The sequence below is a fragment of the Ovis aries genome, chromosome 11 (genome assembly GCF_016772045.2).
Source record: "Ovis aries strain OAR_USU_Benz2616 breed Rambouillet chromosome 11, ARS-UI_Ramb_v3.0, whole genome shotgun sequence".
NCBI classification, from domain to species: Eukaryota; Metazoa; Chordata; class Mammalia; order Artiodactyla; family Bovidae; genus Ovis; species Ovis aries.
In genome coordinates, this window is record NC_056064.1 from 48,073,146 (window position 1) to 48,100,048 (window position 26,903).

The 26,903-nt window shown below is 44.2% G+C and overlaps 2 protein-coding genes, 1 long non-coding RNA gene and 2 other non-coding genes across 8 annotated transcripts in view; 3 read left to right on the forward strand and 2 right to left on the reverse strand.

Annotated features, from left to right (window-relative positions):
- ERN1 (endoplasmic reticulum to nucleus signaling 1) overlaps positions 1–7,077 on the reverse strand; it is an 83,548-nt gene extending 76,471 nt beyond the window's left edge. Inside the window, exon 1 of the mRNA XM_027974337.2 lies at positions 6,857–7,077. Within this exon, the coding sequence (XP_027830138.1) occupies positions 6,857–6,904 (48 nt within the window). The 5' untranslated portion in view covers positions 6,905–7,077. The remainder of the gene's footprint in view (positions 1–6,856) is intronic.
- LOC114116957 (uncharacterized) lies at positions 6,002–22,848 on the forward strand. Its single transcript, XR_006061258.2, has 3 exons — positions 6,002–6,319; positions 21,993–22,564; positions 22,763–22,848. It is a non-coding gene; the product is annotated as an uncharacterized LOC114116957 (long non-coding RNA).
- LOC114117067 (small nucleolar RNA SNORD104) lies at positions 22,616–22,685 on the forward strand. The gene has a single exon (XR_003590859.1). It is a non-coding gene; the product is annotated as a small nucleolar RNA SNORD104 (small nucleolar RNA).
- A 30-nt stretch (positions 22,849–22,878) lies between the features above and the next one.
- Positions 22,879–23,011, forward strand: LOC114117091 (small nucleolar RNA SNORA76). The gene has a single exon (XR_003590882.1). It is a non-coding gene; the product is annotated as a small nucleolar RNA SNORA76 (small nucleolar RNA).
- A 1,644-nt stretch (positions 23,012–24,655) lies between these two features.
- The window catches only part of TEX2 (testis expressed 2), a 111,088-nt gene continuing 108,840 nt past the window's right edge, over positions 24,656–26,903 (reverse strand). For all 4 annotated transcript variants that reach the window (XM_060395772.1, XM_042256179.1, XM_042256178.1 and 1 more), the window contains one exon: positions 24,656–26,296. In XM_060395772.1, coding sequence (XP_060251755.1) covers positions 26,174–26,296 — 123 coding nt within the window. In that variant the 3' untranslated portion in view covers positions 24,656–26,173. The remainder of the gene's footprint in view (positions 26,297–26,903) is intronic.

Consider the following 26,903-nt stretch of genomic DNA (forward strand, 5'->3'; position numbering starts at 1 on the left):
TTGGGAAGCCAAACATACTCTGATGGGAAGTTATGCATTTATCCATACATGCTCTCACTGCTCACAATACATCTGGAACTTTTTGGAAATTTTCTTCAAAGAATATACTTTTGAATCCTCTAAGAGGTAGAAAGTCTCTCATTAGTTTTTAGAAACAACCAAAAATCCAAGTGCCCTTTATAAATCATGCAATCAAGCTAAGTAATAACAGTTTTGATCAAAACTTCAGCGTGGGCCATGTCAAAGCTATATTCAAGCAGAGACTGGAAAAAATTGGGAAATGTTTTAAGTTGTGTAAGAATAAACAGCTTAAGAATTAAAAAAATAAATACTTGCTTTTTCAGGGCTCCTTTTTTCATTTTAAAGTTGAATTATTAAATGACACTAAAAAAAAAAAGTTTAAAAAAAGACTGATTTGACATGAACATTGACCCTGAAGGGGTGATGATTTTGAAAGACACGACATTCTCTTGGATGAAAAAGTTCAGGTACGTTTGTGGAAAAAACAAAACAAATGTTTCACTCTATTGTCAAGCGGTACTTTAATTTTCCTAGGAAAAACAGCTGTATGGACAAGCTAATGTTTTAAGAACTGTGACCTCCAAAAGAGACAAACAATGCAGCAATTTTTGATTTATAAACCGTTTTGAGTCGAAATTTTAAATGGCCTCATAATCAACTATCAAAAGAATTGTGGGAATTCCCTGGCAGTCTAGTGAAGGACTCCATGCCTCCACTGCCGTGGCCAGGGTTTAATCCCTGGTCAGGGAACTAAGATCCTCAAGCCTTGTGGCACAGCCGAGGAAAACAAACAAACAAACAATCTTTTCTCTAGAGAGTGGGCTACCCATAAAATCAAACTCAAAGAATAATGCCAAGGTATTTCTGAAGCCACATCTGCTAGAAAGCTGATCTGAAACCACGGCAGACCAAAGGACCTATACTAATTAACATTTTTCGATAGGTTTGTAGGTACACAGGGCATCATGAAGGAACTGCTGTGATTATTCAGGTCTTCGAAATATAAGCAAAATAAAACCTACACATTCCGTTTTCAGACTTTAAATCCACCCTGCTAAAAGGAAACACTTTAAAGCTTACTCTAAAATGGCTATCATGAAACCAATTTAAGGTTTGTTTGTGCTTTTTAAAACATCTACTATTGCTTGAGGGCTGGAGGAGGGAGCTCTTAAAGAATACATATGACCAGCAAATTCCAGCCCTAGGAATTTATCCCAAGGTAATAATTAAGCAGTTGCGATGGGCTCTGGCGTTTAGCAGTAAGGTTCATCACAACTGTTCACAGTAATGAAAATTAAAAGCAGCCTGAATATCTAAATGGTTGAGTGGTCAAATTATGGTATACCCATTCAGAGAAGTATTACAGTGAGCTGTATACAGGGAAGCAATCAGTGAGAATAATGTTGTAGAATTAAATTTACTGACCCAGTAAGATCTATGATATATTTCAGTTTGGGGAAGAAAAGCATAACTTATGCAAAGTGAGCACATAAAAATGTCCAGAAGGACATATATCAAGATATTAATAGACTAGTCATCAGAGAAATGCAAACCAAAACCATAAGGAGTTATGACTTCACACCCACTAGAACAACTATAATTTTTTAAAAAAAAGACAGATATTAAGTGTTGGTGAGAAACTGAAGCCCTCCTAAACTGCAGGTGGGAATGTAAACTAGTACAGTTGCTTTGGCAAATGGTTTGCCAGTTCCTCAAAAGGTTAGACAGAAAGTTACAACATGACCTAGAAATCCCACTCTTTAGTATATACCCAAGAAAAATAAAAAATACACGGCCATTCAAAAATTTGTACCTAAACATTCACAGCAGCATTATTCATAATAGCCAAAAAGGGGAAACAACCCGTGTCCGTCAAATGAAGAATGGATGTACGAAATGGGGGATATCCACATAATGAAATATTGTTGTTTAGTCACCAAGTCCTGTCTGACTCTTTTCTACCCCGTGGACTGTAGCCCGGCTGGAGTGAGCTGCCATTTCCTTCTCCAGGGGATCTTCCCCACCAAGGGATCAAACACATCTGGGCATTGCAGGTGGATTCCCTACCACTGAGCCACTAGGCAAGTCCTCACGGAATATCATTCATCAATAAAATGGGGAAAAACACTGATACAGGCCAGCAGACGGATGAACCCTGAAAATGTTACGCAAAGTGAAAGAAGCCAGACATGAAAGACCACATTTGGAATGATTCTATTAATATGGAATGTCCAGAATAGGCAAATCTATAGAGACAAATGGAGATCAGTGGTTACTGGGGGCTGGGAGGCTTGGGGGATATGGGGTTAACAGGTACGGAGTTTCTTTCGGGAATGACGAAAATAACATAAAACTGTGGTGATGGCTGCACATTTCTGTGAATACACTAAAAATCTGAACTGTATATTTTAAGCGAGTGAATTTTATGACATGTGACTTACAGCTCAAAGGAATGACAGAGATGGCTGGATGGCATCACTGACTCGATGGACCTGAGTTTGAGCAAGCTCCAGGAGTTGGTGATGGATAGGGAAGCCTGGAGTGCTGCAGTCCATGGGGTCACAAAGAGTCAGACACTGCTGAGCTGAACTGAAAGCTGTTAAAATGTTAACAGAAATAATGTTTGCGTAATATAATTATAGGTTTATTGTGTTTATTTTTTAAATTTAGACCATCTATATTTCTAACTCTTCTTTTTACCATAAATATGATTACTTGAGAGGTTTTCCCAAATCTCTCCATGTTATTATACAGAAAGCACCAAACACAAAAGATCTGAAGAAAAGGAAATATACCTTTCTTACAATAGTGGAATAACTGGAAAACAACCCATATGACCCCAGTAGGGTGATCACTAGGCAAAGCATGGCTTGTTACCACATTAGCCCTGGTCAGTTTTGACCCCCGTCGCTATCCTGAGGCTGACACAGAAGGCTCAAATGCTTTTTGCATGGATGATAGTTTACTAAGGTGCTACTGAAAGTCACAGACACAGTGGTGCTCTCAGAATACTTCCTAACAGGTCACAGGAGACGTCTGGTGGGAAAAAAAAACTGAACAGAAATACCGAACTCTCTTATACTGTTCGATTTGCTGTGTGTTTGTACGTGAACAGAGATCATAAGATAATCAGAAGTGATGCAGAGCCTGTGTAAAAGTGAAAAATTGTTAAAGTCATGTATGCAAGGACCTTAGGACTTTGGTGTTTGAGGGGAGGGCGGGTCTCAAGCTCTACTTTTCCCAGTCCACATGTGTTCTGGCGCACTTACTCATTTAAATATCTCTAAGCACTTGTTGCTCTGAGGCAGCAAACTCTGAAACCAAACATGGAATATAGGTAAAGATAAAATAAGGGGGGGGGGGAATCCCCAGCCCCTGAGAAATACAGCCAACCAGCATGTTTATTATTCACAGACTATGATTCACTGTCCCTGTTTTTTAAGCCAGCATCACATTCTAATCATATTGCTAGGTTACGGGCCCTGAGTTATGCGTGCATAATAAAAACGGAATCCATCAAAATGATACATTAGGCTTTTCTCCCCATATCATCTCTTTAGGGAAAACATGTGATCATGATAAAACACACACAGTATTAAACCTAAATATTACTGTGGATTCCCCAAAACAAAGAGGTTTCCAATGAAAATGAAATAGTTATCCTATGAGTATTCAACCTGGAAAACAGAGTTGCCATCAAAGGTAGGCAAAAAACTATATTCCCAAGAGGCCCATGCAGGTGCTACTATTTGGCTCAGACAGGAGGAAACCTTTATGTGGCTCACTGGTATTTATATTCAGGAATATGGTTTACCATCAAACTTTCTCAAGGATCACTCTCATACACATCTTCTCCTGTGATTTCAGAAGCTGTATCACTGTGGAGAGCCACGCGGGCATGCAAGTTACAGAAACAAAACAGACAAATGCGAATTACAGTCTAATTTCACGGTCAGCAGTCTTGAACGTGAGCTTCAGGAAACACTCTCCTCCACTGTATGAATACTTGAGACCTCCTATGGGGATAATTCATGCAGGTAATAAGTATCAGAATAAATAAGAAGCAAGGCCATTTCTAGGAAGACTTAATGTCTCAGTGTGTTTTTGTGGACACTTCTCCGGGACCTTGTTTAGTCCCCTCTAAAATCCAAACATCAGCTCAATAAAAGAGATCGCATATCCTAAAGTACCCTGAAGAAGGTGCCCTGCCTCGCATTCGACAGATCTCTTTGGTACTTGAGAGAAGTGACACCCAGACGTGGCACAATGAGGACCACAGGGCAGCAGTGATGTGATAGCAATGATGCACCACAAACCAACGTTAGGCACAAGATCCAGGTCCAGGAAGGAGGAGGAAACTCACTGAATAAAGCACCTTCTGGATTAACAAGACAGGCTCGGGTGCTTAGAAACACCGACGTAGCTGCATTTTAGGTCCAGTAGCCTAGAGTCTCGGCTTGTGGACGTCTGGCTAAGACACACACTGAAGGGGAACCACAATATTGCCTCCACTGCACTAGTTACTTCATCAGTCAAAAAGAAACAGCATCAAAAAAATATCCCCTGCCCAGGCACTGTGTAATATTTAAAAATGATGACTTACGAGTGAAAAACACCTTCTGGGGGATGGGATGGCAAGGAGAATTTACATTGTTATCTAATGTGATCTGCCAGGTCTCGTCACACATGTGAGTGTGTCAGCTGTCCCCATTTCACAGAGCAGGAAACGGAGTCTCAAAGACTCTGAGGACACAGCTACCAAGGGACTGGAAAGCAGTCAGGTTTGTCTGATTTTACAGCTCTACATTCTGCACGGAACATCACTGCAGCCTAGCTTAACTGTAAACTCTGCATTTAGAACTTCAAAATAATAATTCCTGGATTCTCTGCTGGTGCAGTGGATAAGAGTCCACCTGCTGATGCAGGGAACATGGGTTCGATCCTGGTCTGAGAAGATCCCACGTGCCACAGAGCAGCTAAGCCCGTGTACCACCACTACTGAGCCAGTGCTCCGCAACAAGAGAAGCCACTGCAACGAGACGCTCGAGCACAGCAACGAAGACCCAGCACAGCCAAAAGCTAACTAAAGGAAAAAAAAGATTTTAAAAAATAACAATTCCCACCATGTTTGGAGATCGAAATTTTTACGGGTAGGTGATTCTGGGAGTGAAATTCTGACCTTTTCCCTAAAGAGCTGTTACACTCTAGCATAACCTTTTGATAAAGGGTCTGAACTCTTTTACCAAGAACTCTGGGAATTTTGGATTCTCAATACAAGTTGGAAATATTTACATGAACTGAAACTATAGTCCCAGTTAAAGGCTACAGTTATTTTTGGTTCTTTAGCCAAAGTTTTTCAATAACTGAAACACTAGAATCCAGTGACAGAACAGTAAACGAAAAGAGGTGGCAAAGAAAACCAGATACACAGTGATGATATGCGATGATTGGTTTCCATGTCATACACTTTGGTCATCCTCTTCACACTCTTTTTTGTGAACGGATGCCAGGCACCAATTAACCAATCCAAGATGAAATGTTCAAGTTCAAAACCTGACTCCTGTTGAGAAAGTGGATTTTTTTCCTCAACCAGAAGGAAAACTTAACTTCCATGACTTTTGTGGAGTGTGTACAAAATTTAAAAAATGAACTTGAATTTGAAAAAAAATGGCCTCCTACTTCTTCAGCTATTTCCAAATTCTTGTTACCTACCCCAAGAGCACAGACTAGTATTTACCTAAAATGCATAACCTCCAAAGAGTTCACGCTATGGCACTCAGGGACACACACGTCCATTCTTCACCTGAACACCTAGTACCTGATACACCATATTAAAGAGTACAAAGTGGAGGTCATTAAATAGAACCTGCTCCAGTGTGCCATGCCCACATCCTGAACAATACGTTAAAAAAAAAAAAAACCACCTAAATTAGGTTCTTCCAACCAGAAGGGGGAAAAAAAAAAAAAGCCGAGTTTGTCCACAAAATGTCCTCCCAGCCAAGGTGTCCGAGTCCACAGCCTGAGAGAAGGTCTGAAATCGTTAAATAAATGTAAACCAGGCTCTTCTCTACAGAGAAAAAAGAAAAAAAAAAAAGATGAAAAGACGTTTCGGACAGCCCCGCGGTGTTCTCCCACGAGGAGACAGTCTATCGTTTAAAGTTTAGGAGAAGCCTCACCGCTGGTCCCATATGGGGTTTTTTAAACCGAGTCCCATTCCCACCGCTTAACCTGCTTAAGGAAGTCTTGCTGCCCCCAAAGGAAGCGCGCTGCCTCCAATATCAAGAAACCTGCAAGGCAGGTAAGCAGAATCAACTCTTGGGGAAAGAATGCTTAGCCACTTTCAGTGGCATTTGTTTTCCAAAGTTTTCGCATTTTGGAAAGTTCAAGCGAGGATTATAAACGCAAGACATTCCCTTCCCCTTGGCCACAGGGCCCTTCCTGCCCTCCCTCCGCGTCCACCGCCAGGCCAAGCCAGCTCCCACCTGTGGAAAGGGTCCGACAGGTGGGACGGCCTCCCAAGGGCCCCGGGCCTTCTGGACACCCTGAGGTGCCGCCAGGGCGACACAAAGTTGCGTCGGAGAGCACGCGGCCCGGGAGGCGCTGCTCGTGACAGCCGCGCCGGCCAGCGAGGCCCATGGGTGGCGGACGCCTTGGCGGGGCCGGCCGTGGCCGCCACTCGAGCCGGTCAGGAGGCCGCCTCTCCACGCCCAGCGTCGCCTCCGCCCCGGCGGGCGCACGGAGCCTGGGGCCGCCGCCGCCGCAAGCCGCCGCGTTCCCGGCTCGGACCCCAGCCCGTGCCGCGCTGTCCCCCACCCCAAGCTTCCCGGTCACTCACCCCGGGGCCGGGTAACAGCAATGCCAGCAGCAGCAATCGAACAAGCATGGCGAGGACTCGGCCTGGCTCCTGGCCGGCCGGCCGGCTCCAGGGGGGCGGTGCGGGCAGGCGGGCAGAGGACGGGGCGGGGGCGTCGCGACGACAGAGCGGCGGCGGCCGGGACTCAGGGGACGCAGCGCTGACTAGGCGGTGGCGGCACCCCCATTCCCGGCCCTATAAGTGCCGGGCGCCGGCGCTTCTTCCGGTCGGGGCGGGGCCGGAGGCGGGGCCGACCTAGAGGCGGGCCTGGGATTGGGCGGGGCCCTGGTTCGGGGCGGGGATTGGGCTGGTCTGGGCGGGGTTGTCGCGGGGGGCGGGGTTATAGGCGGTGCCAAAGGCCTCCAGCTGGCCTTGGGTCCCTTGGCCGCGGCGGCGGGAGAAGAGGACCAGGCCTCTGTGTTGGGCATCTAGGGGAGCTGAGTGAACGAGGCAAAGAACTTGTCTGAGGCAAGTGGAGGCCGGTAACCCGGCCAAGTGGGCGCATTCCCTGCCCCAGGCGGTCCCACTGACCTCCGTCTAGGGACCCTCTGCGTCAGGCTGGATCAGGAAAGACCAGGAGACAGGCGGTGCCTTGAGTCTAGAGCCCCGCCGTAGTGGGATCGTCGGTGGTCTCCTGAGCGAAGGCAGGCAGCTGGCAGGGGATTCCTGCAAACCCGGCGTTTCTGCTCTGCGCGTGGCTATTGCTGAGTTCACATCCCTGGTGCCCTCCAGTTGCGCCTCAGTTAACCCAAAGGTCCTTTTCTTCCCTTTCTTTGCCCTCAGGAATTCCCCTTCAAATCATATCCAACAGCCACCAATTCCCTTTGGTATAACCATGGCCAAGTCATTGGCCAAAAATTACAAACAAAGAAACCATTTTTGGCTGCTGGTGTCATGTGTGTTTATGTGGCATTTGTAGATGTGACCTTGTGAAGCTTGACATGTGTCAAGCTTGGAGAAAGTGGGTTTGTTGAGGACTAGTACAAGGTCCATTTGAAGGCTATGGGCTCTTAGCCTCATTTAAAGAGCCTGGAAGCTGTTTGGTCACTGGGTCCCATGCTGCCCTCCACTTATATAGGTGAAAACTGGGAGAGAGGACATTGTAACAAGAGAGAGGTTGGAAGTATATTTCTATATTCTAGGAGAAGAAGAAAACAAGGATAGTGACTTCTCTAATTTTTCTTGACTTGTTCATATGACAGTCCAAGATTTTTCAGGGTTTAGGGGAAACAAGTAAGCAATGCTAGGGAAAATAAAGAAGTAGTTGGGATTGTGTTCAATATCTTGTAAGAACCTATAATGGAAAAGAATCTGAAGTACACACACACACATATGAATCACTTTGCTGTATACCTAAAACTAATACAACACTGTAAATCAACTGTACTTAAATTATTGTTGTTTAGTCACCCAGTCATGTCCAGCTCTTTGTGACCCATGGACTGCAGCACACCAAGCTTCCCTGTCCTTCACTATCTCCCAGAGTGTACTTCAGTTTGAAAAAAAAAAAGTAGTGGAGGACTGACCAGATGTCTGGTCTGGACATATATGAGCCAATCTTATCTCATTTCAGCAAACAGAAATGCTCATAGCGGGACTTCCTTGGTGGTCCAGGGGCTAAGACCCCATGCTCCCGATGCATGTGGCTTGGGTTCGATCCTTGGTTAGGGAACCAGATCCCACGTTCTGCAACTAAGAATTTGCATGTAGCAACTAAAGATCCCGCATGCTACAACAAAGATCGAAGATCAAAGATCTGCAACCAAGACCTGGCACAGCCAAATAAATAAATATTGGGGGAAAAAAAAAAAGGAAATGCTCTCAGTAAACTAAAATCCCATCAACAAAATTCCCCAACAATATTCCCCATTCCTCTTCACTTTCTGCCATAAGGGCGTGCTGTGATTCATGGGGTCACAGAGTCAGAAACGACTGAGCTGCTGAACTGAACTGATTCCCCATCCCCAACCTGATATGCCTGTCACAGTCGAGGGACTAAACACTACTCATGTTGGAGAATCCAACACATCAGTTTAAGGGAGGACCAATCTTGGTAACTAGACACATTTTAGTGTGTCTGTTACTAGACACACTAGAACACAGAGTAGACACATTTTTGAAAAGTGTTATCTGCATGTCAAAATGCAGATGGAGAGGTTTGGGATTGGGAAGAGATGTGCAGTAACAGAAGCTCCATCATTCCTGGAGCCAGGGTGTCCAAGTGGCCAGGGAGGAGCCCACAGGAAGTGGGAGGAGCCCATGGAAAGTGGGAGGAGCTCTAATGATTATCTGTCCAGCTTGCAAGAGGACCACAGGATGTGTAAGGCCACACCTGGCTTCCCACCCTGGGCTTCCCGATGTAAGACCACAGGGTTGAGTTAAAAGAGAAGCTTGACTGGATAATGCTGCTTTCACATCCCTTCTCTGGTGCTTTTTTCCTCTAATAGAGTAAATCCAGGAGGGGAACTTTCTGTGCTGGAACTCTGGAAGCCCTTTGACAATTGAAAATGTCACTGTGACCCTGTAAGCACAGTAGATAAAACACAAAGGGGAATGCTTACCTCAATCTGACTCATAAATCAATTTTAAAGATTTAATAAAGAAAAAAATCCATTCCAAGGAGACGGGTCCAGGTAGGTATATTTATCTTGTACTTGTTTGAACCAAATCTCCAGGCCATAATTGCACTGTTTTAGGTAATCCAAATTTCTTATGCACCAGTTTGATTTTTCGTATGCTTAATCAGTCCATCTGTCTTGTGCATGTCTCCACTTGATTGGCAACTCATACTGATAAGTTCTGGTTTTATTTATGGCAGCATTGCCCACAGTCTTGTTCAACAGTCAAGTATTGTTTCAGAGAGTTTTTTGCTTGTGATAAAGCAAAAGCTGGCATCGCTGATAAATAGACAGAAATGGAAATACTTCTATAGGGTGCCTTTGAAGTGGACCTGACCATAGAAAAGACCAGAAAATGGTCAGTAAATGACCTTTCTGGAAGTTGTATTAAATAGCATCCTCTACCCAAAGCAAAGGTCATGTTTTTAGGGTAAAGATAAGCCCTCTTTTTCCACCAAGGTTAAAATGTATGTTCAACATGTGACTTCCCTGGTGGTCCAGTGGTTAAAGAAGCCGCCTTGCAGTACAGGGAACATGGGTTCAATCCCTGATCTGGGAACTAAGATCCCACATGTTGCAGAGCAACTAAGCTGGTGTGCCACAACTAGTCAGTCCACATGCCGCAAGGCTCATGATGCATTGAAGATCCTACATGCCACAGTGAAGGCCTTTTTCAGCCAAATAAATTAATAAATATATTTTCAACAAAAATTGGAGCAAGCAGGACCTGAATTTTATCAGCAGGGGAGAGCTAGTGGTGGGAGAAACTGAGTTAAAATCTTCACTTCTCTCTAAATCAGCGGTTCCCAAACTTGGAGAGGTTTTCAAAAATAGATTTCCAACACCTTTTTATGCCTTCTTCCCCCCACTGATTCAGAATCTTCTGGGGTGGAGCCCTGTGGGGTGGAGAGTGTGTGTTTTCCAGTTTCTGCAGTTGAGAAGGGCAGCCAAGATCCTGGAATCCCAGCTCACTCCTAATGTCCGGTGTTAATCCCTCTGGCCAGTAATTCCTTTTATTTATTTTAGCAAATTTCGCCCTCTAGTGGAAGAAATTACGACCCAGCCTGCAAAAGTTTGTGCTGAAACAAAGTTTCGATTCTATTTGAAACCCTCCAAAATTTCATTTAAACATGATTGTGAGGTTAGTTTGCAGACAGCTCTTTAGTGAGAGATTAGTTCCTTTTGAAGAAGACTTGAAAGGAAAATCTGGTAAAACCAGAAATGGAGGTCATGCTTGAAAGCTCCAGTACCATATCAAAGGAACAATGTCTTTATCAGAATAGACCCACTTTTTTTTTTTTTTTTAATGATTTTCATGCTGCTACTGCTCCCAAACATACTTGCACTTACAGCAGACATTGGTAGTGGGGTAGTTAAGAGATAAATAAAATGATGAAGCAAGACTCTCTGGTAGCAAGCTAAATGGGAAACTTTTTCAAAGCTGCTGTCACTGAGCAGTTTGGTAGTAAGGTAAATAGAAGTTTGGTTCTTCCTGTTCTGGGATTTGAAATGACTGTGATGCTCACTCTAAAAGAACCTCTTTTTACCACAGAGTCCAATCTACCATGCACTTTTCTTGTACCACAAAAATAATTCTTTCTTATCCACAGTCAATATTTGTTGGCTGTTGGCTATTATTTTAAAATGTGCAAAAAACGCATGCATTATAGGACCAGCTCATGTTATCGGCAGTTCTACGAGGTAGTGTTTTTGGCCCCATTTTACAGATGATGCATTGGAATTTTAAAAGATTAACAGCCAGGTGGGTAACACACAGCTAGTAAGAGGCACAACTCAGATTTTTTTTTTTTTTTTTCTTGGCTGCACTGTAAAGCATGTGAGATCTTAGTTTCAAACCAAGGATCAATCCCAAGTTCCCTATATTGGAAGACGGATTCTTAGCCACTGGACCCCCAGATAAGTCCCAGCACAACAACAACAAAAAAGAATATTTTTAAAAAAGGAAGAAAGAAAAGAACTCAGCTATCAACATAACTTCGAAGAAGCCATAGCTGCTGCAGTGTTCCCCCTTCATCGGTGTTATTCTTGCCCGTCCCTAGTGTTGTGACAAAGTCCCCATTGTGTGGCCCGTAAAGGTGGTTAAGCAGCAGCCCAGGCTGCTGGAATACTATTAACAACCAGAAGTTTGTACAAATATGTGATGATAAAGGGCATTGCCTCCAATAACATGTGAGTCTCTCAACTGGGGGTTGGTTGTGCAAAAAGCACGACCCACAAAAGTTACCGAGCAGCCACGTGGGAGAGAAGAGTGGACTTTCCCGTGGGGTTTCTGCCCCGGGAGGGAGCTCAGCCCAGTCCTGTCTGATTATTTGTTCACTTGCCTCTGAGAGGTTGCATTATATGAACCACCCATTTGTGCTGAGTCTATATGCCACGATGGTGAAGCATCCATAGCGGTACCAGTGTGGGAGTTCAGTTGCTCAGTGGTCTCCAACTCTTTGAGAGCACACTGGCTGCAGTACGCCAGGCCTCCCTGTCCTTTACCATCTCCTGGAGCTTGCTCAAACTCATGTCCACTGAGTCGGAGATGCCATCCAACCGTCTCACCCTCTGCTGTCCCCTTCTCCTCCTGCCTTTAATCTTTCCCAGCATCAGGGTCTTTCCCAGTGAGTTGGCTCTTTGCATCAGATGGTCAAAGAGTATATTAATATTCTCAAAGGGCTGCTTCAGTGCCAACGTGGAAACAGCCATCCTCTCATAGTGCCTCCAATACCTCCTAATCCCCTGGAGTCTGGCTGATTTTCACAGAAGTCTCTGGAAAGTACTCTCAGGCAGCTCATAAACATTCTTCCTCCGGTATAATCCTAGCAGGCTTGCTTCATCTTTTTCACTCTGGCCCTCTCTTGTTTTTTGTTTGTTTTTGGCCGGGCCATGAGGCTTGTAGGATCTTAGTTCCCCCACCAGGGATTGAACCAGGGGCCCTCAGCAGTAAGACTAACCACTAGGCCGCTACAGAATTCGCCCAGGTATGTTAACAGTCCTTTTTTTCTTAGGCTTTTCCTCCTTGGAGAGTACTATTTTCTAGTTTTCCTGTTGTCTATCTACTCTTTTTCCTCCTTCCAGACTGTGTTTCTTAAGGCTCAAGATATAAACCTTACCTATTCTCTCTCTCTCTCCTTTCTTTGTAAGAGAGCTCATTCACAGATAGAACCAAATTTTAGAGCAGAAAAACTTCAGCTATAATTTCATCCTCTTCGTTTTGCAGGTGATGTCATCTTTGACCTTGCATGGTTACCACTCATTATTCATGCATTCTTTTAACAAATATCATCGAGGGCATCCCCTGGTGGCTCAGATAGTAAAGAATCTGCCTGCTATGCAGGAGACCACGGTTCAATCTCTGGATTGGAAAGATCCCCTGGGGAGGGAAATGGCAACTCACTCCAGTATTCTTGCCTGGGAAATTCCATGGACAGAGGAGCTTGGTGGGCTACAGTCCATGGTGTCGCAAAAGAGTCGGGCACAACTTACTGACTATACAACACCAAAGGTGATGAGATGTGCACAGAGAGCATCAAAGTATAAGGCCAACTGTGAAAACCGCAAGAAGGCAGAAATTAACTTTAAAAGAGAACTATGGTGCTCATGGGAAATAGATGGGGAAACAGTGGAAACAGTGTCAGACTTTATTTTGGGGGGCTCCAAAATCACTGCAGATGGTGATTGCAGCCATGAAATTAAAAGACGCTTACTCCTTAGAAGGAAAGTTATGACCAACCTAGATAGCATATTGAAAAGCAGAGATGTTACTTTGCCAATAAAGGTCCGTCTAGTCAAGGCTATGGTTTTTCCTGTGGTCATGTATGGATGTGAGAGTTGGACTATGAAGAAAGCTGAGCGTCAAAGAATTGATGCTTTTGAACTGCGGTGTTAGAGAAGACTCTTGGGAGTCACTTGGACAGCAAGGAGATCAACCAGTTAATTGTGAAGGAGATCAGTCCTGGGTGTTCTTTGGAAGGAGTGATGCTAAAGCTGGAAGTCCAGTACTTTGGCCACCTCATGCGGTTGACTCATTGGAAAAGACTCTGATGCTGGGAGGGATTGGGGGCAGGAGGAGAAGGGGACGACAGAGGATGAGATGGCTGGATGGCATCACCGACTCGATGGACGTGAGTCTGAGTGAAGTCCGGGAGTTGGTGATGGACAGGGAGGCCTGGCGTGCTGCAATTCATGGGGTCCCAAAGAGTCGGACACGACTGAGCGACTGAACTGAACTGAACTGAACTGATGGTCTTCATGAGAAAGATGGGTCTGGCGGAAGGAAAGGAACGGGATAGATAGAACAAAGAGGGCTTCGTGGAAGAAGGGGTATCTGGGCTGGACCATTTGTCAGATTTGACAAGGGGAAGGATAGTCTGGGGGGAAAGAAGGATCTGAACAAAAGCCTGGAGAAAGGAAAAGCATGTGTGGCTTCCTGGAAGCCCTAGCTGACTTATCAGTGAGCTCGTGCTGACTTCTACCTGGAGGAACTGTGGGAGGTAAGCAGGGCAGGCAGGATGGGCATTAGAGTCAGGCTGGGCTTTCTTACCAGGCAGCAGAGTGAGATGCTTCAGGAAGAGAGTTAAAGCAAAAGACAGGCATTTGAGAGACATTAGAAGACAGTGAACAAGGGTTGTGTGTGTGTGTTAATCGCTCAGTTGTGTCCGACTCTGCAACCCCATGGACTGTAGCCCACCAGGCTTCTCTGTCCCTGGAATTCTCCAGGCAAGAAAACTGGAGCGGGTTGCTATTCCCTTCTCCCAGGGATCCTCCCAAATCAGGGATCGAACCCGAGTCTCCTGCATTGCAGGCAGATTCTTTACCATCTGACCCATCAAGTCCATAGCAAGGGTTATTTGGGTCTTTACTAGAAAAAGAAAAGGGGAGACCAGGGCTCACACAAGAGACCTCGTCAAAGCAGGATGGAAAGCGTCTTACTGATGCAGTTACACAAAGAAGATTCAGAACAAGGAATTCAACGGCAATTATCAAACGTTTACCACGTTCAAGGGACTGTATTATCAAACTGAACTCAGGTCCGCTCGCCCACCTCGAAGCAGAGCCAAAAGTACAACACTTATTTACAGCATGTCAAATAAGGCACTTCCCTGGTGACTCAGATGGTAAAGCGTCTGCCTGCACTGCAAGAGGCCTGGGTTCGATCCTTGGGTTGGAAAGATCCCCTGGACGAGGAAATGGCAACTCACTCCAGTATTCTTGCCTGGAGAATCCCATGGACCCTGGTGGGCTACAGTCCACAGGGTTGTGAAGACTTGGACACGACTGAGCATCTAAGCACACACACAAGGAAAGTGAGGGAACGCAGGAACAAAGGACAACATCAAGAAAAAACAGTTCAGTGAGTAAAAACCTAAAATGGAAAATAATTTCAAAAATAATATATGTGTGTTTGTACAACTGAATCATCTTGCTCTGCACCTGAAACATTGTAAGTCAACTATACTTTTATATATATATATATATATATATATATATATATATATATATATATATGCCAGCATGGGATATATATATATATATATATATATATATATATATTTAATAGTTCAGCAGTAAAAGAGTTCAAGTTCCTCCTTAAGGGATATACATAATAAACTGGTATGGTCTTGGAGTTGTTCTACAGGAACTAAGCCCCCTCCTAGGTGGAGGATGGCTAAGACCCCAGACTGGTCTGAACCTAAAGAATGATGTTGATATTTTTCTGACCTCTGTGACTTCAAGCAACTAAAGTTTGGACCCTGTCAAACACTGCCCCAGTTCTGTGCTGAATTCTCCTTTACTCAGATCCCTTTATGAATACACACAGCCCCAGCCCGTTCGTGAATATGAATATTCCCTTAGCTTAAAACTTCCCTAATTTTGCTGTTTGGGGAGACACTGCTCTGTGAAATATCCCTGGCATTCTCCTTCAGTTCAGATCAGTTCAGTTGCTCACTTGTGTCCGACTCTTTGAGACCCCATGGACTGCAGCATGCCAGGTTTTCCCGTCCATCACCAATTCCCAGAGCTTGCTCAAACTCATGTCCATCAGAGTCGGTGATGTCATACAACCATGTCATCCTCTGTCATCCCCTTCTCCTGCCTTCAATCTTTCCCAGCATGAGGGTCTTTTCCAATGAGTCAGTTCTTCGAATCAGGTGGCCAAAGTATCAGAATCTCAGCTTCAGCATCAGTCCTTCCAATGAATATTCTGGACTGATTTCCTTTAGGATTGACTGCTTTGATCTCCTTGCAGTCCAAGGGACTCTCAAGAGTCTTCTCCAACACCACAGTTCAAAAGCATCAATTCTTCGGTGCTCAGCTTTCTTTATAGTCGAACTCTCACATCTCACTGGAGAAGGGAATGGCAAACCACTTCAGTATTCTTGCCTTGAGAACCCCATGAACAGTATGAAAAGGCATTCTCCTTACTTCCTGCAAGTAATAAATCCTTCCTTCTCCCAATCTTTGGCTTGGCTATGTCTTTGGGCTTGAGGCAAAAGATAAAAGAGGCCAACTGTTTTCAGTTAACAAGGCTAGTTAACCCACAGAATTGTGAGAGATAATAAAAGTACTGTTGTGTAATACCACTAAATTTTGGAGTTGTTTGTTATGCAGTAATAGTTGACCAAAACAGCTACCCATCTGACACCTTTATTTGACCCATGGGTATGCTTGTATCCGATCTGGCCCCAACTAGAGCCACAAAAAGGACTCATTTCCTTTCTACTGGCAAAGCCAGGAGTGTGAGGCCCAGGAGCTGCCTCTGTCTGTAATGAAAGCCATTTCAAAAGAAAAAAAAAAAAAAAAAACCTGACAAAGAGAAGCACAGATGTGGTAAAGGAGTCCAGGACAAACTTAAGTTCTGCCTCTAGTTGCCTTGAGATCAGCCTGCATGGCTTGTCTTCCCCTGTTTAACTAAACTTTTCCCTATTTATGGGCTTTCCCAGGTGGCACCAGTGGTAAAGAATCCATCTGCCAATGCAGGAGATGCGAGATGCAGTTTCAATCCCTCGGCTGGGAAGATCCCTTAGAGTAGGAAATGGCAACCCACTCGAGTATTCTTGCCTGGGAAACCTCATGGATAGAGGAGCCTGGTAGGCTACAGTCCATGAGGTTACAAAGAGTCAGACATGCTAGCCTATTTAGACCAGCTAGTTTGAGTTGGGTTGCCATCACTTACAACCACTAAACCCTGATTAAAATGCAAGCTCAGCATTTCTAAGAGGACTAAATCAACAATATACATGACACCATACCTGGCCCATCAGTTCAGTTCAGTCACTCAGTTGTGTTCAACCCTTTGTGACCCCATGGAAAGCAGCATGCCAGGCTTCCCTGTCCATCACCAATTCCCAGAGCTTACTCAAGCTCAATTCCATCGAGTTGGTGATGCCATCCAACCATCTCATCTTCTGTCATCCCTTTCTCCTTCCGTCTTCAATCTTTCCCAGCATCTGGGTCTTTTCAAATGAGTCAGTTCTTTGCATCAGGTGGCCAAAGGATTGGAGTTTCAGCTTCATCAGTCCTTCCAATGAATATTCAGGACTGATTTCCTTTAGGATGGCCTGGTTGGATCTCCTTGCAGTCCAAGGGACTCTCCAGAGTCTTCTCCAACATCACACTTCAAAAACATCAATTCTTTGGTGCTCAGCTTTCTTTATAGTTTAACTCTCACATCCATACATGACTACTGGAAAAACCATAGCTTTGACTAGACAGACCTTTGTTGGCAAAGTAACGTCTCTGCTTTTTAAATGCTGTCTAGGTTGGTCATAGCTTTTTTTCCAAGAAGTAAGCATCTTTTAATTTCATGGCTGCAGTCACTATGTGCAGTGATTTTGGAGCCCAAAAATATAAAGTCTGACACTGTTTCCACTCTTTCTCCATCTATTTGCCATGAAGTGATGGGACTGGATCTTAGTTTTCTGCATGTTGAGTTGTAAGCCAACTTTTTCACTCTCCTCTTTCACTTTCATCAAGAAGCTCTTTAGTTCTTTGCTTTCTGCCATAAGGGTGGTGTCATCTGCATATCTGAGGTTATTGATATTTCTCTCAGCAATCTTGATTCCAGTTTGTGCTTCATCCAGCCCAGCATTTCTCATGATGTACTCTGCATATAAGTTAAATAAGCAGGGTGACAATATACAGCCTTGACGTACTCCTTTTCCGATTTGGAACCAGTCTGTTGTTCCATGTCCAGTTCTAACTGTTGCTTCTTGACCTGCATACAGATTTCTCAGGAGGCAGGTCAGGTGGTCTGGTATTCCCATCTCTTGAAAAATTTTCCAGAGTTTATTGTGATCCACACAGTCAAAGGCTTTAGCATAGTCAATAAAGCAGATGTTTTTCTGGAACTCTCTTGCTTTTTTGATGATCCAGCAAATGTTGGCAATTTGATCTCTGGTTCCTCTACCTTTTCTAAATCCAGCTTGAACATCTGGATGTTCACTGTTAACTTACTGTTGAAGCCTGACTTGGAGAATTTTGAGCATTACTTTGCTAGCGTGTGAGATAAGTGCAATTGTGCAGTAGTTTGAACATTCTTTGGCATTGCCTTTCTTTGGGATTGGAATGAAAACTGCCCTTTTCCAGTCCTGTGGCCACTGCTGAGTTTTCCAAATTTGCTGGCATATTGAGTGTAGCACTTTAAAGCATCATCTTTTAGGATTTGAAATAGCTCAACTGGAATCCCATCACCTCTACTAGCTTTGTTTGTAGTGATGCTTTCTAAGGCCCACTTGACTTCGCATTTCAGGATGTCTGGCTCTAGGTGAGTGATCACACCATTGTAGTTATCTGGGTCATGAAGATCTTTTCTGTATAGTTCTTCTGTGTATTCTTGCCCTCTTCTTAATATCTTCTGCTTCTGTTAGGTCCATACCATCTCTGTCCTTTATTGAGCCCATCTTTGCATGAAATGTTTCCTGGCTATCTCTAATTTTCTTGAAGAGATCTGTAGATTGTATTGTTTTCCTCTATTTCTTTGCACTGATCACTGAGGAAGGCTATCTTATCTCTCCTTGCTTTTCTTTGGAACTCTGCATTCAAATGGGTATATCTTTCCTTTTCTTCTCTGCCTTTAGCTTCTCTTCTTTTTTCAGCTATTTGCAAGGCCTCCTCAGACAACCATTTTGCCTTTTTACATTTCTTTTTCTTGTGGATGGTCTTGATCCCTGCCTCCTGTACAATGTCATGAACCTCCGTCCATAGTTCTTCAGGCACTCTGTCTATCAGATCTAATCCCTTGAATCTATTTGTCACTTTCACTGTGTAATCATAAGGGATTTGATTTAGGTCATATCTGCATGCTCTAGAAACATCTATTTCTGCTTTATTGACTATGCCAAAGCTTTTGACTGTGTAGATCACAATAAACTCTGGAAAATTCTGAAAGAGATGGGAATACAGACCACCTGACCTGCCTCTTGAGAAATCTGTATGCAGGTCAGGAAGCAACAGTTAGAACTGGAAATGGAATAACAGACTGGTTCCAAATCGGAAAAGGAGTACGTCAAGGCTGTATATTGTCACCCTGCTTATTTAACTTATATGCAGAGTACATAATGAGAAATGCTGGGCTGGATGAAGCACAAGCTGGAACCAAGATTGCTGAGAGAAATATCAATAACCTCAGATATGCAGATGACACCACCCTTAAAAACTAAAGCTCTTTAAAACTAAAGAGCTTCTTGATGAAAGTGAAAGAGGAGAGTGAAAAAATTGGCTTAAAGCTCAACATTCAGAAAACAAAGATCATGGCATCCAGTCCCATCACTTCATGGCAAATAGATGGAGAAAGAGTGGAAACAGTGTCAGACTTTATATTTTTGGGCTCCAAAATCACTGCACATAGTGACTGCAGCCATGAAATTAAAAGATGCTTACTCCTTGGAAGAAAAGTTATGACCAACCTAGACAGCATACTAAAAAGCAGAGACATTACTTTGCCAACAAGTCTATCTAGTTAAGACTATGGTTTTTCCAGTAGTCATGTATGGATGAAGAATTGGACTATAAAGAAAGCTGATGCTTTTGAAGTGTGATGTTGGAGAAGACTCTTGAGAGTCCCTTGGACTGCAAGGAGATCCAACCAGGCCATTCTAAAGGAAATAAGTCCTGAATATTCATTGAAAGGACTGATGTTGAAGTTGAAACTCCAATCCTTTGGCCACCTGATGCAAGGAACTGACTCATTTGAAAAGACTCTGATGCTGCGAAAGATTGAAGGCCTGAGGAGAAGGGGACGACAGAGGATAAGATGGTTGGATGGCATCACTGACTCAATGGACATGAGTTTGAGTAAATTCCGAGAGTTGGTGATGAACAGGGAGGCCTGGCATGCTGCAGTCCATGGGGATGCAAAGAGTTGGAGATGACTGAGCAATTGAACTGAACTGAACTCCATGGTATAGTGATTTTCGCTACTTTCTTCAACTTAAGTCTGAATTTGGCAATAAGGAGTTCATGATCTGAGCCAAAGTCAGCTCCCAGTCTTGTTTTCTCTGACTCTATAGAGCTTCTCCATCTTTTGCTGCAAAGAATATAATCAATCTGATTTCAGTATTGACCATCTGGTGATGTCCATGTGTAGAGTCTTCTCTTGTGTTGTTGGAAGAGGGTGTTTGCTACGACCAGTGTGTTCTCTTGGCAAAACTCTGTTAGCCTTTGCCCTGCTTCATTCTGTACTCCAAGGCCAAATTTGCCTGTTACTCCAGGTATCTCTTGACTTCCTACTTTTGCATTCCAGTTCCCTATAACGAAAAGGACTTCTTTTTCGGGTATTAGTTCTAGCAGGTCTTATAGGTCTTCATAGAACCGTTTAACTTCATGGGCCTTTATCTGGCCCATGACTGACATTAAAGATATCATTTTTACACTTACCATATTGGAAAACATATTAGAGCTTCCCTGGTGACTCAAACGGTAAAAAATTTGCCTGTAATGCAGGAGACCCGGGTTCTATCCCTAGGTCAGGAAGATCCCCTGGAGAAGAGAATGGCAATCCAGTCCAGTATTCTTGCCTGGGAAATCCCACGGTCAGAGGAGCCTGGCAGGCTGCATGTCAGTATCCATACCTGATAGTGAAAATATCTCCATTTCAAGAATCCGTGGAATATTTATAAAAATAGATCATGTTTTAGGTCACAAAGAAAACTAATTAATTTCCCAATGCAGAAACTGTACTACAGAGTAATAAATGTTGAAATTAAAAACAAAAGTTTATTAAACAGCAATGAAAATAATCATTGTAAAGAAAAAAAATGTTGCCTGCCATTCCAGTTCTACAAGGATCAAGCCATTAGCTGCTGCAGTTGCCCACCACTGACAGGGGACCTGAGGGGAATCAGGAGTGAGAAAAATAGGAAGCATTCTTAGCTTTGGATACTGGCCCCTAGATAGTTGAGATACACATCTAGGGAAAAATGTCTACAACCTCCAGATTCTTGCCTTTTCCCATATATAGAAAAGCACTAAAATCATTAACTTGAGATGGCTGTTCTTTGTGAAAGGCAGTAATCTTTGATGTTCAACTATATTTGTTTTCTTTTTTTTTTTTTCCCAGCAAAAAATTCATGTATTTCTTGGCTCCTCCCTTGCTTCTTGGGAACAGTTTCTCATAGCTCTCTGTCTCCTGGCCTAAAATCCCCAGTAAGACACTGAATAAACTCAGCTCACACGTCTTACACTGTGGGTTTTTCTTAAAGTCCACATCATCTACAGGTTACAATACACTTGCCAAAACAATGATTGTTTTGGACCAAAGAAGAATTTAGAAATTTAACTAAAGAGTATGTAGAAAATAAGGAAAGTAAGAGTCCTATTAAACTACAAACACAGGCTGAAATGCTTTCATTATTACAGAAAACAATAAACTTTCCTTATTAAGTTGGGAGAAAAAAGGAAATTAATTCCCAAGGAAAACATATAAAGGAAGTAGTGATAAACAGATTATTGTGCCTGTGTGTTTTCTGTTCTCCTCCCAGTATATCAAACCCAGAGTGTGTGAGTGCTCTGTTGTGTCCAACTCTTTGTAACCCCATGGACTGTAGCCTGCCAGGCTCCTGTCCATTGAATTCTCCAGGCAGGAATATTGGAGTGGGTTGCTATTTCCTCCTCCAGGGCATCTTCCCCATCCAGGGATCTAACCAGCATTCTTATTCTTTACGTGGTGAGCTACCTTGGAAGCCCAAATCAAACCCAGATAGCAAGGACATATTCTTATTGTCCACTTGTGAATAATGTGCCTGCCTCACAGTTTGATCTCGGTACTTAGAAGTACTTTCAGCTTTCCCAAAGTTAGACCGTCTCTCCTTTCGGCCTCCGAAGTAAGCTACTTCTATTTTAGCATTTATTAAAGTAATATAATCACATAAGCCTTCCGCATCACACCAGTACTTCAAACACACGTATTTGTTTACCACTTAGAATGTATCAGTTGATTGACATTAATGTAATCCTTGTACACCACTGTTATTTTGGATTTCTCTGTTTTTCAGAAATCGAAGTTCAGAAAGGCTGAGTGATCAAGGTCAAGAAGCGAATTCATCACAAAGTCAGGATTTGGTAGCACCTCGATCTGCTTTCAAATGCAAGCTTTTTCTGCCAGAACAGGTTACTTTAAATTCAGGGGCAAGACTATTGTCACCTCAGCTCCTAGCTTAGCTCGTGGAACTGAATACCTAACAGGTTAGGCATTTCTTGCGCCCTACTGTCTGTTCGGTTCCGTTTTGTGTACTATAGAGAGATACATCACTCACAAGCCGGTGACCTAGGTGAGGAAAGAAATCAGAACTTAGGACACTGCATGACATAGCCTTTGCTTAACACCCATCTCTATGGTTGGCATGTAACCACTCTATACTCTGGAGGATTCAGCGAGTCCAGCTAATCAGTGAGTTACTTTAAGGTCACGTGGCAGGAAGTTTTAACTTGCAATTGGTCAATAGCGGTAAGGCCCGCCCAACTACATCCGATCTGCTTCTTTAAGTAGAAACCAGGCCAGTTTCCTTTCCTTTCAGCAGCTGCGGAGCTGGGCAGGTGAGGTGGTGTCTGCTTTGTTCTGGGGCAGGTCTGTACCAGGTCTCGAGGGCCTGGGAGTCGGGCGGAGGGCGGGCGGCCTGCGGTGATGACATCCCAAATAAAGCACGTGTTAGACTGCTGACGCGGGTGATGCGAACTGGAGTCTGAGTCGGGCTGCCTCGGCGGCTGGGAAGAGACGGGCTTGCGGGCACATCGCACTTCTCACCCACAGCTCTTGTTCTTGCAGATGGCTCGAGAAGGACGTCGGATGTCATTGTCCTCCCAGCTTTAAGATCTTCCCCCGAAGCCCCTCAATAAAATGGTTTGATCCTAGTGGTGGTGTCCGATGTTGTGTGTCGCGACGCGCTGCCTTTGAGCCCCCGCCGCGCCTGCGCGTGGCGCCGGGGGTCAGGCTGCAGCGCCAGAGGACATGCTCGCGCATAACTGGGGTCGTCTGCCCCCGCGGCTGCGGCCCTTTTAACCGCGAGCGACACGGTCGCCCTGGGCTGCCGGGGCGGGGTATACAGGGGTCTGGGGAAGACGTCGGGGGTCCTGTAGTCTCTTATTTCTTGTGACTTCACTGAGTCCGAGTGTCACTTTCATGGGGACCTGTGAGATGCGCAGCTTCATTTAACCGCCGTGTGGATGGCCATTTGCAGGCAGAGGAGATGAGAAATAGGCTGTGGCCTTAACGGTTCAAGTGCCGTGGTGTACTCCACTGGAATTGGCCTCCAGGTCTTGGGCTTCACGAACTTAACTTTATAAGGGGTATTCGCGGACTACTTAAAAATAGGCTTCCCTGGTGGCTCAGACGGTAAAGCGTCTGTCTGCAATACAGGGAATCCAGGTTTGATCCCTGGGTTGGGAAGATTCCCCTGGAGAAGGAAATGGCAGCCTACTCCAGTACTCTTGCCTGGAAAATCCCATAGAGGAAGGAGCCGGGTAGCTACGGTTCATGGGGTTGCAGAGTTGAACCCGTCTGAGCGACTTCACTTTGACTTATAGGGTATGCCCCAGACAGTGTGAACAGCTCACAGTACCAAGGTATTTTGCCACAGGGCACAACATAGGCACCTACTTGCAGGTGCAATCCACATTCTGGGTGTTTTAAAAACGTGCACAAAGGGAGAGTTGTTTTATCATCCACTGGATGGACATGAGTTTGAGCAAGCTTGGAGTTGGTGACGGACAGGAAAGCCTGGTGTGCTGCAGTCCACGGGTGGCAAAGAGGCGACTCTAGTTGTATTAGAGGCAAAATGAGGGGCAGCCCAGGAAACATAGCTCTGAGCACTGCTCCAAAGAAGCAAGTCAGTACAAAAGAGATTTTGGTGAGGGAATGCATGCAATTGAGCACTAGTTTCTCTAGTTTTCCGCTTTTGCTAGTCACAGGGACAGTTGTCAGGTTTTCAGTGTTTTTGTAGACAACGAAGGGAGAAAGTTGAACTCAGCTCCTGAAAATGTATCTGAAGATCTCTCTGCCAGTCCCTGCCTGGAGCAGAGTGCTTTATTACTGCTCTCCACTTGTAGGGGGTGGGTGTTGAAGGTCACCAGCTGCAGCAACACAGGATTTAATCCTTGGAGGGGTACATGGCAAGTGCCAATTTGTAGTTAAAACAGATGACAACAGGCTCTGAAGCTTAGCTGAAATGTGCATCAGTTCCGAGGATAAGGCGGCAGGTGTTGAAAGGTGAGAATGCACCAGTGCCATATCTCAACGGCTTTGTTGCTTAATAATGGAGGTGGCTCCAAGTTAGTAGGCAGTTGGTGCGAACTCAGCCTAGGAGGGCTCTGCAGGTAGTGCTAGTGAAGAGTCCACCTGCCAGTGAAGGAGATCTCAGATGCAGGTTCAATCCCTGGATCAGCAAGATCCCCTGGAGGAAGGCATGGCAACCCACTCCAGTATTCTACCCTGGAGAATTCCATGGACAGAGGAGCCTGGCAGGCTGCAGTCCATAGGGTTGCAGAGTTGGACACGACCGAAGGACATAGCCCATACCAAGGTGTGGTCTACGTTGGATCCTCAACAGAATAAGTCCAGTGATCACTCAAGAAACAAGCTGCCATTGGCAGCTGACTGCTCAGATTCTGTGCCACAGTTTATTCTAAACAGGATTAAGTAGAAATAACTTGGATGCTTATCTAGTATTTGACATGAGATATTTATTTGTGAAACAATGCAAGCGATTGTAAATCCCCCACATACTATTTGATTAAGTGCAATAAGGTACAGTCATGTGTAATCTCTTTACACAATAGTGCATCTAGTCCTTTGCCTTAAATTATTGCACAAAAATTATAAGACCAGTGAAGACGACATGCGGACTGACAGGCAAATTGGCCTACACAATGAGAACAGTACACCAACTGGAATGGTCCAATAATTTAAGTCAAATGTTTTAATGGTGCAGTTAAAGTAATCAAATAAGGGTTCAAATATATTTTTTCAATATATTAATTTCTTTAAAGTCATGTTCAGGCAAGGTGCTGCTGCTGTTTAAAAAAACACTATTAGCTTTGTCCACAGATGTAGTTGTCAAAAGTCACCCAAGGTAAGTCTGATGTTGAATGCAGCTTTAAACCATTAAAAATTTGTATTTTGAGTGTACTTCTCAAAGCAAATTATACAGTTGAGAGCCCTGAAACTTGTAAACTAGACATTCTGACGCAAGTGCACAAAATAAAGTTGGCAATGTTAAATGTGACGTTAGTTTTGAGATCTGTAGTGTGTGATGTTGAGCGAACTTTTGGTCTTGACTCAAGATGATAAGAGAGCAGTCCTGTTTTGGCCATCAGAAAAGGAAACTGCCCACAAAACATCCCTAGCCAATTAGGTTAACAAGGCATTTAAGACGCCTATTTAAAGCTTCCCAGAGCACAAAGGAAGTGCCAGGTGGCTGGACAGTGGCTCTGGCTTCCAGGCCGCACTCCAATCCAGTCTTGTGCAGTGTTTGACATTTTCACATATGCTCGGGTCTCAGGAAAATGGGATCAGTTAGAAACCAGGTGATTGTACCTTGTTGGTAGAAGGCATGGGATGGTTTGATCTCATGGCTTTGCCTAATGTACACATAAATCCCACCATTCTCGCCCCAGCTGGTAGTGTGTTAAGAGTTGTATGTTCTATGGCTAGTTGCTTCCAAAACACAGTAAGAGTAAGTTGCTATGCATATCTTTATCAGCAAAGACACAGCTCACAAAATTCCACTCCCCACCCTCCACACATGGAACTACACTGATGTTCTCTGGGGCTGCCTCACACAAACTGGAGAAGTGAGAAAATGTTCCACTGCGCTGGCTGACTGAGCAAAAACCTTGGAGGCATCGAGGAGGCAAAGGGAAGCCTTCCAGCTGTGCAGCTTTGCTCTTAATGTGCTCTTTTGCGACAACAAAACCTGGTAGACTTAGAAAAGCCAGGGTGGGGGTCACCAGTAATCTCTGGACCCACCGGGATGATCCTTCCAGTTTTCCTTTGCTTAGGCAAAGCTTTGCAGCAGGCAATCTGGACCCCAGTCTCGGGACACCTCAGGGTGGGACCGGCACCGGCAGGCAGAGGGCAGAGCGCTGGCACAAGGAAAGGCCAGCGCTGCAGCCCAGATGGCAGCCGAGAACCCCACACTGAGCTTATCTCCTACTACTGGGAACACCAGGACTGCACCCATCACAGCTGATCAGCAGCCTCCACAGGTGGGTCTTTCAGGAGGCTGGAAGTGGAGCGAGGATCCATGGCCGAGTGCATGATGGGGATATAAACATCATCCATGTTTGGCATGACAAAAACTTTCTGCAGAAAGAAGAAACAGACATGAAACAAGGCTCTGTTCTCTGGGAGTTGCCCTATTGTGTTCTGATAAGAATTTTAGGCTTTAGACAAGTTTTTTAAATACATATGAAACAACTTTTCTTACACATTCCAAACTAATTCCTCTATGATATTCAGAAGGCCTTGAGGGATCAACACCAGTGCGTGAACATGAGAACCCAATAGGCTGTGAGGCAGAAGCAGCCTTTGAGTTCACTTATATATAATAAAATTACTCATGAGCTGATAAATAACGTTAAGAGAATGGGCGTAAGCTGCTCACAGGATTCCAAATTACTATATCCAGAACACATGTTCTAAGTAAATTTTATCCTAGCACTCAAAATCCTACCAACAAAAAACTAAGCTATTTTTTTTCCCCCAAACCAGAACCAGTTAAAGCTGCATAGAAAAGAAATCCTACTATCATGAACACCCAAAGAATAAACAGTGATTGACAGTAATGGTGCTTTGCCTATTTATAAACTAATTTTATGTAAGTGAATTCTGGCAATGTATTCAACTTCAGCAATGCTTCCAAAAGCAAAAACAAAAACATGTGGCCTTGGGAGAATGCAAACAGTTACCC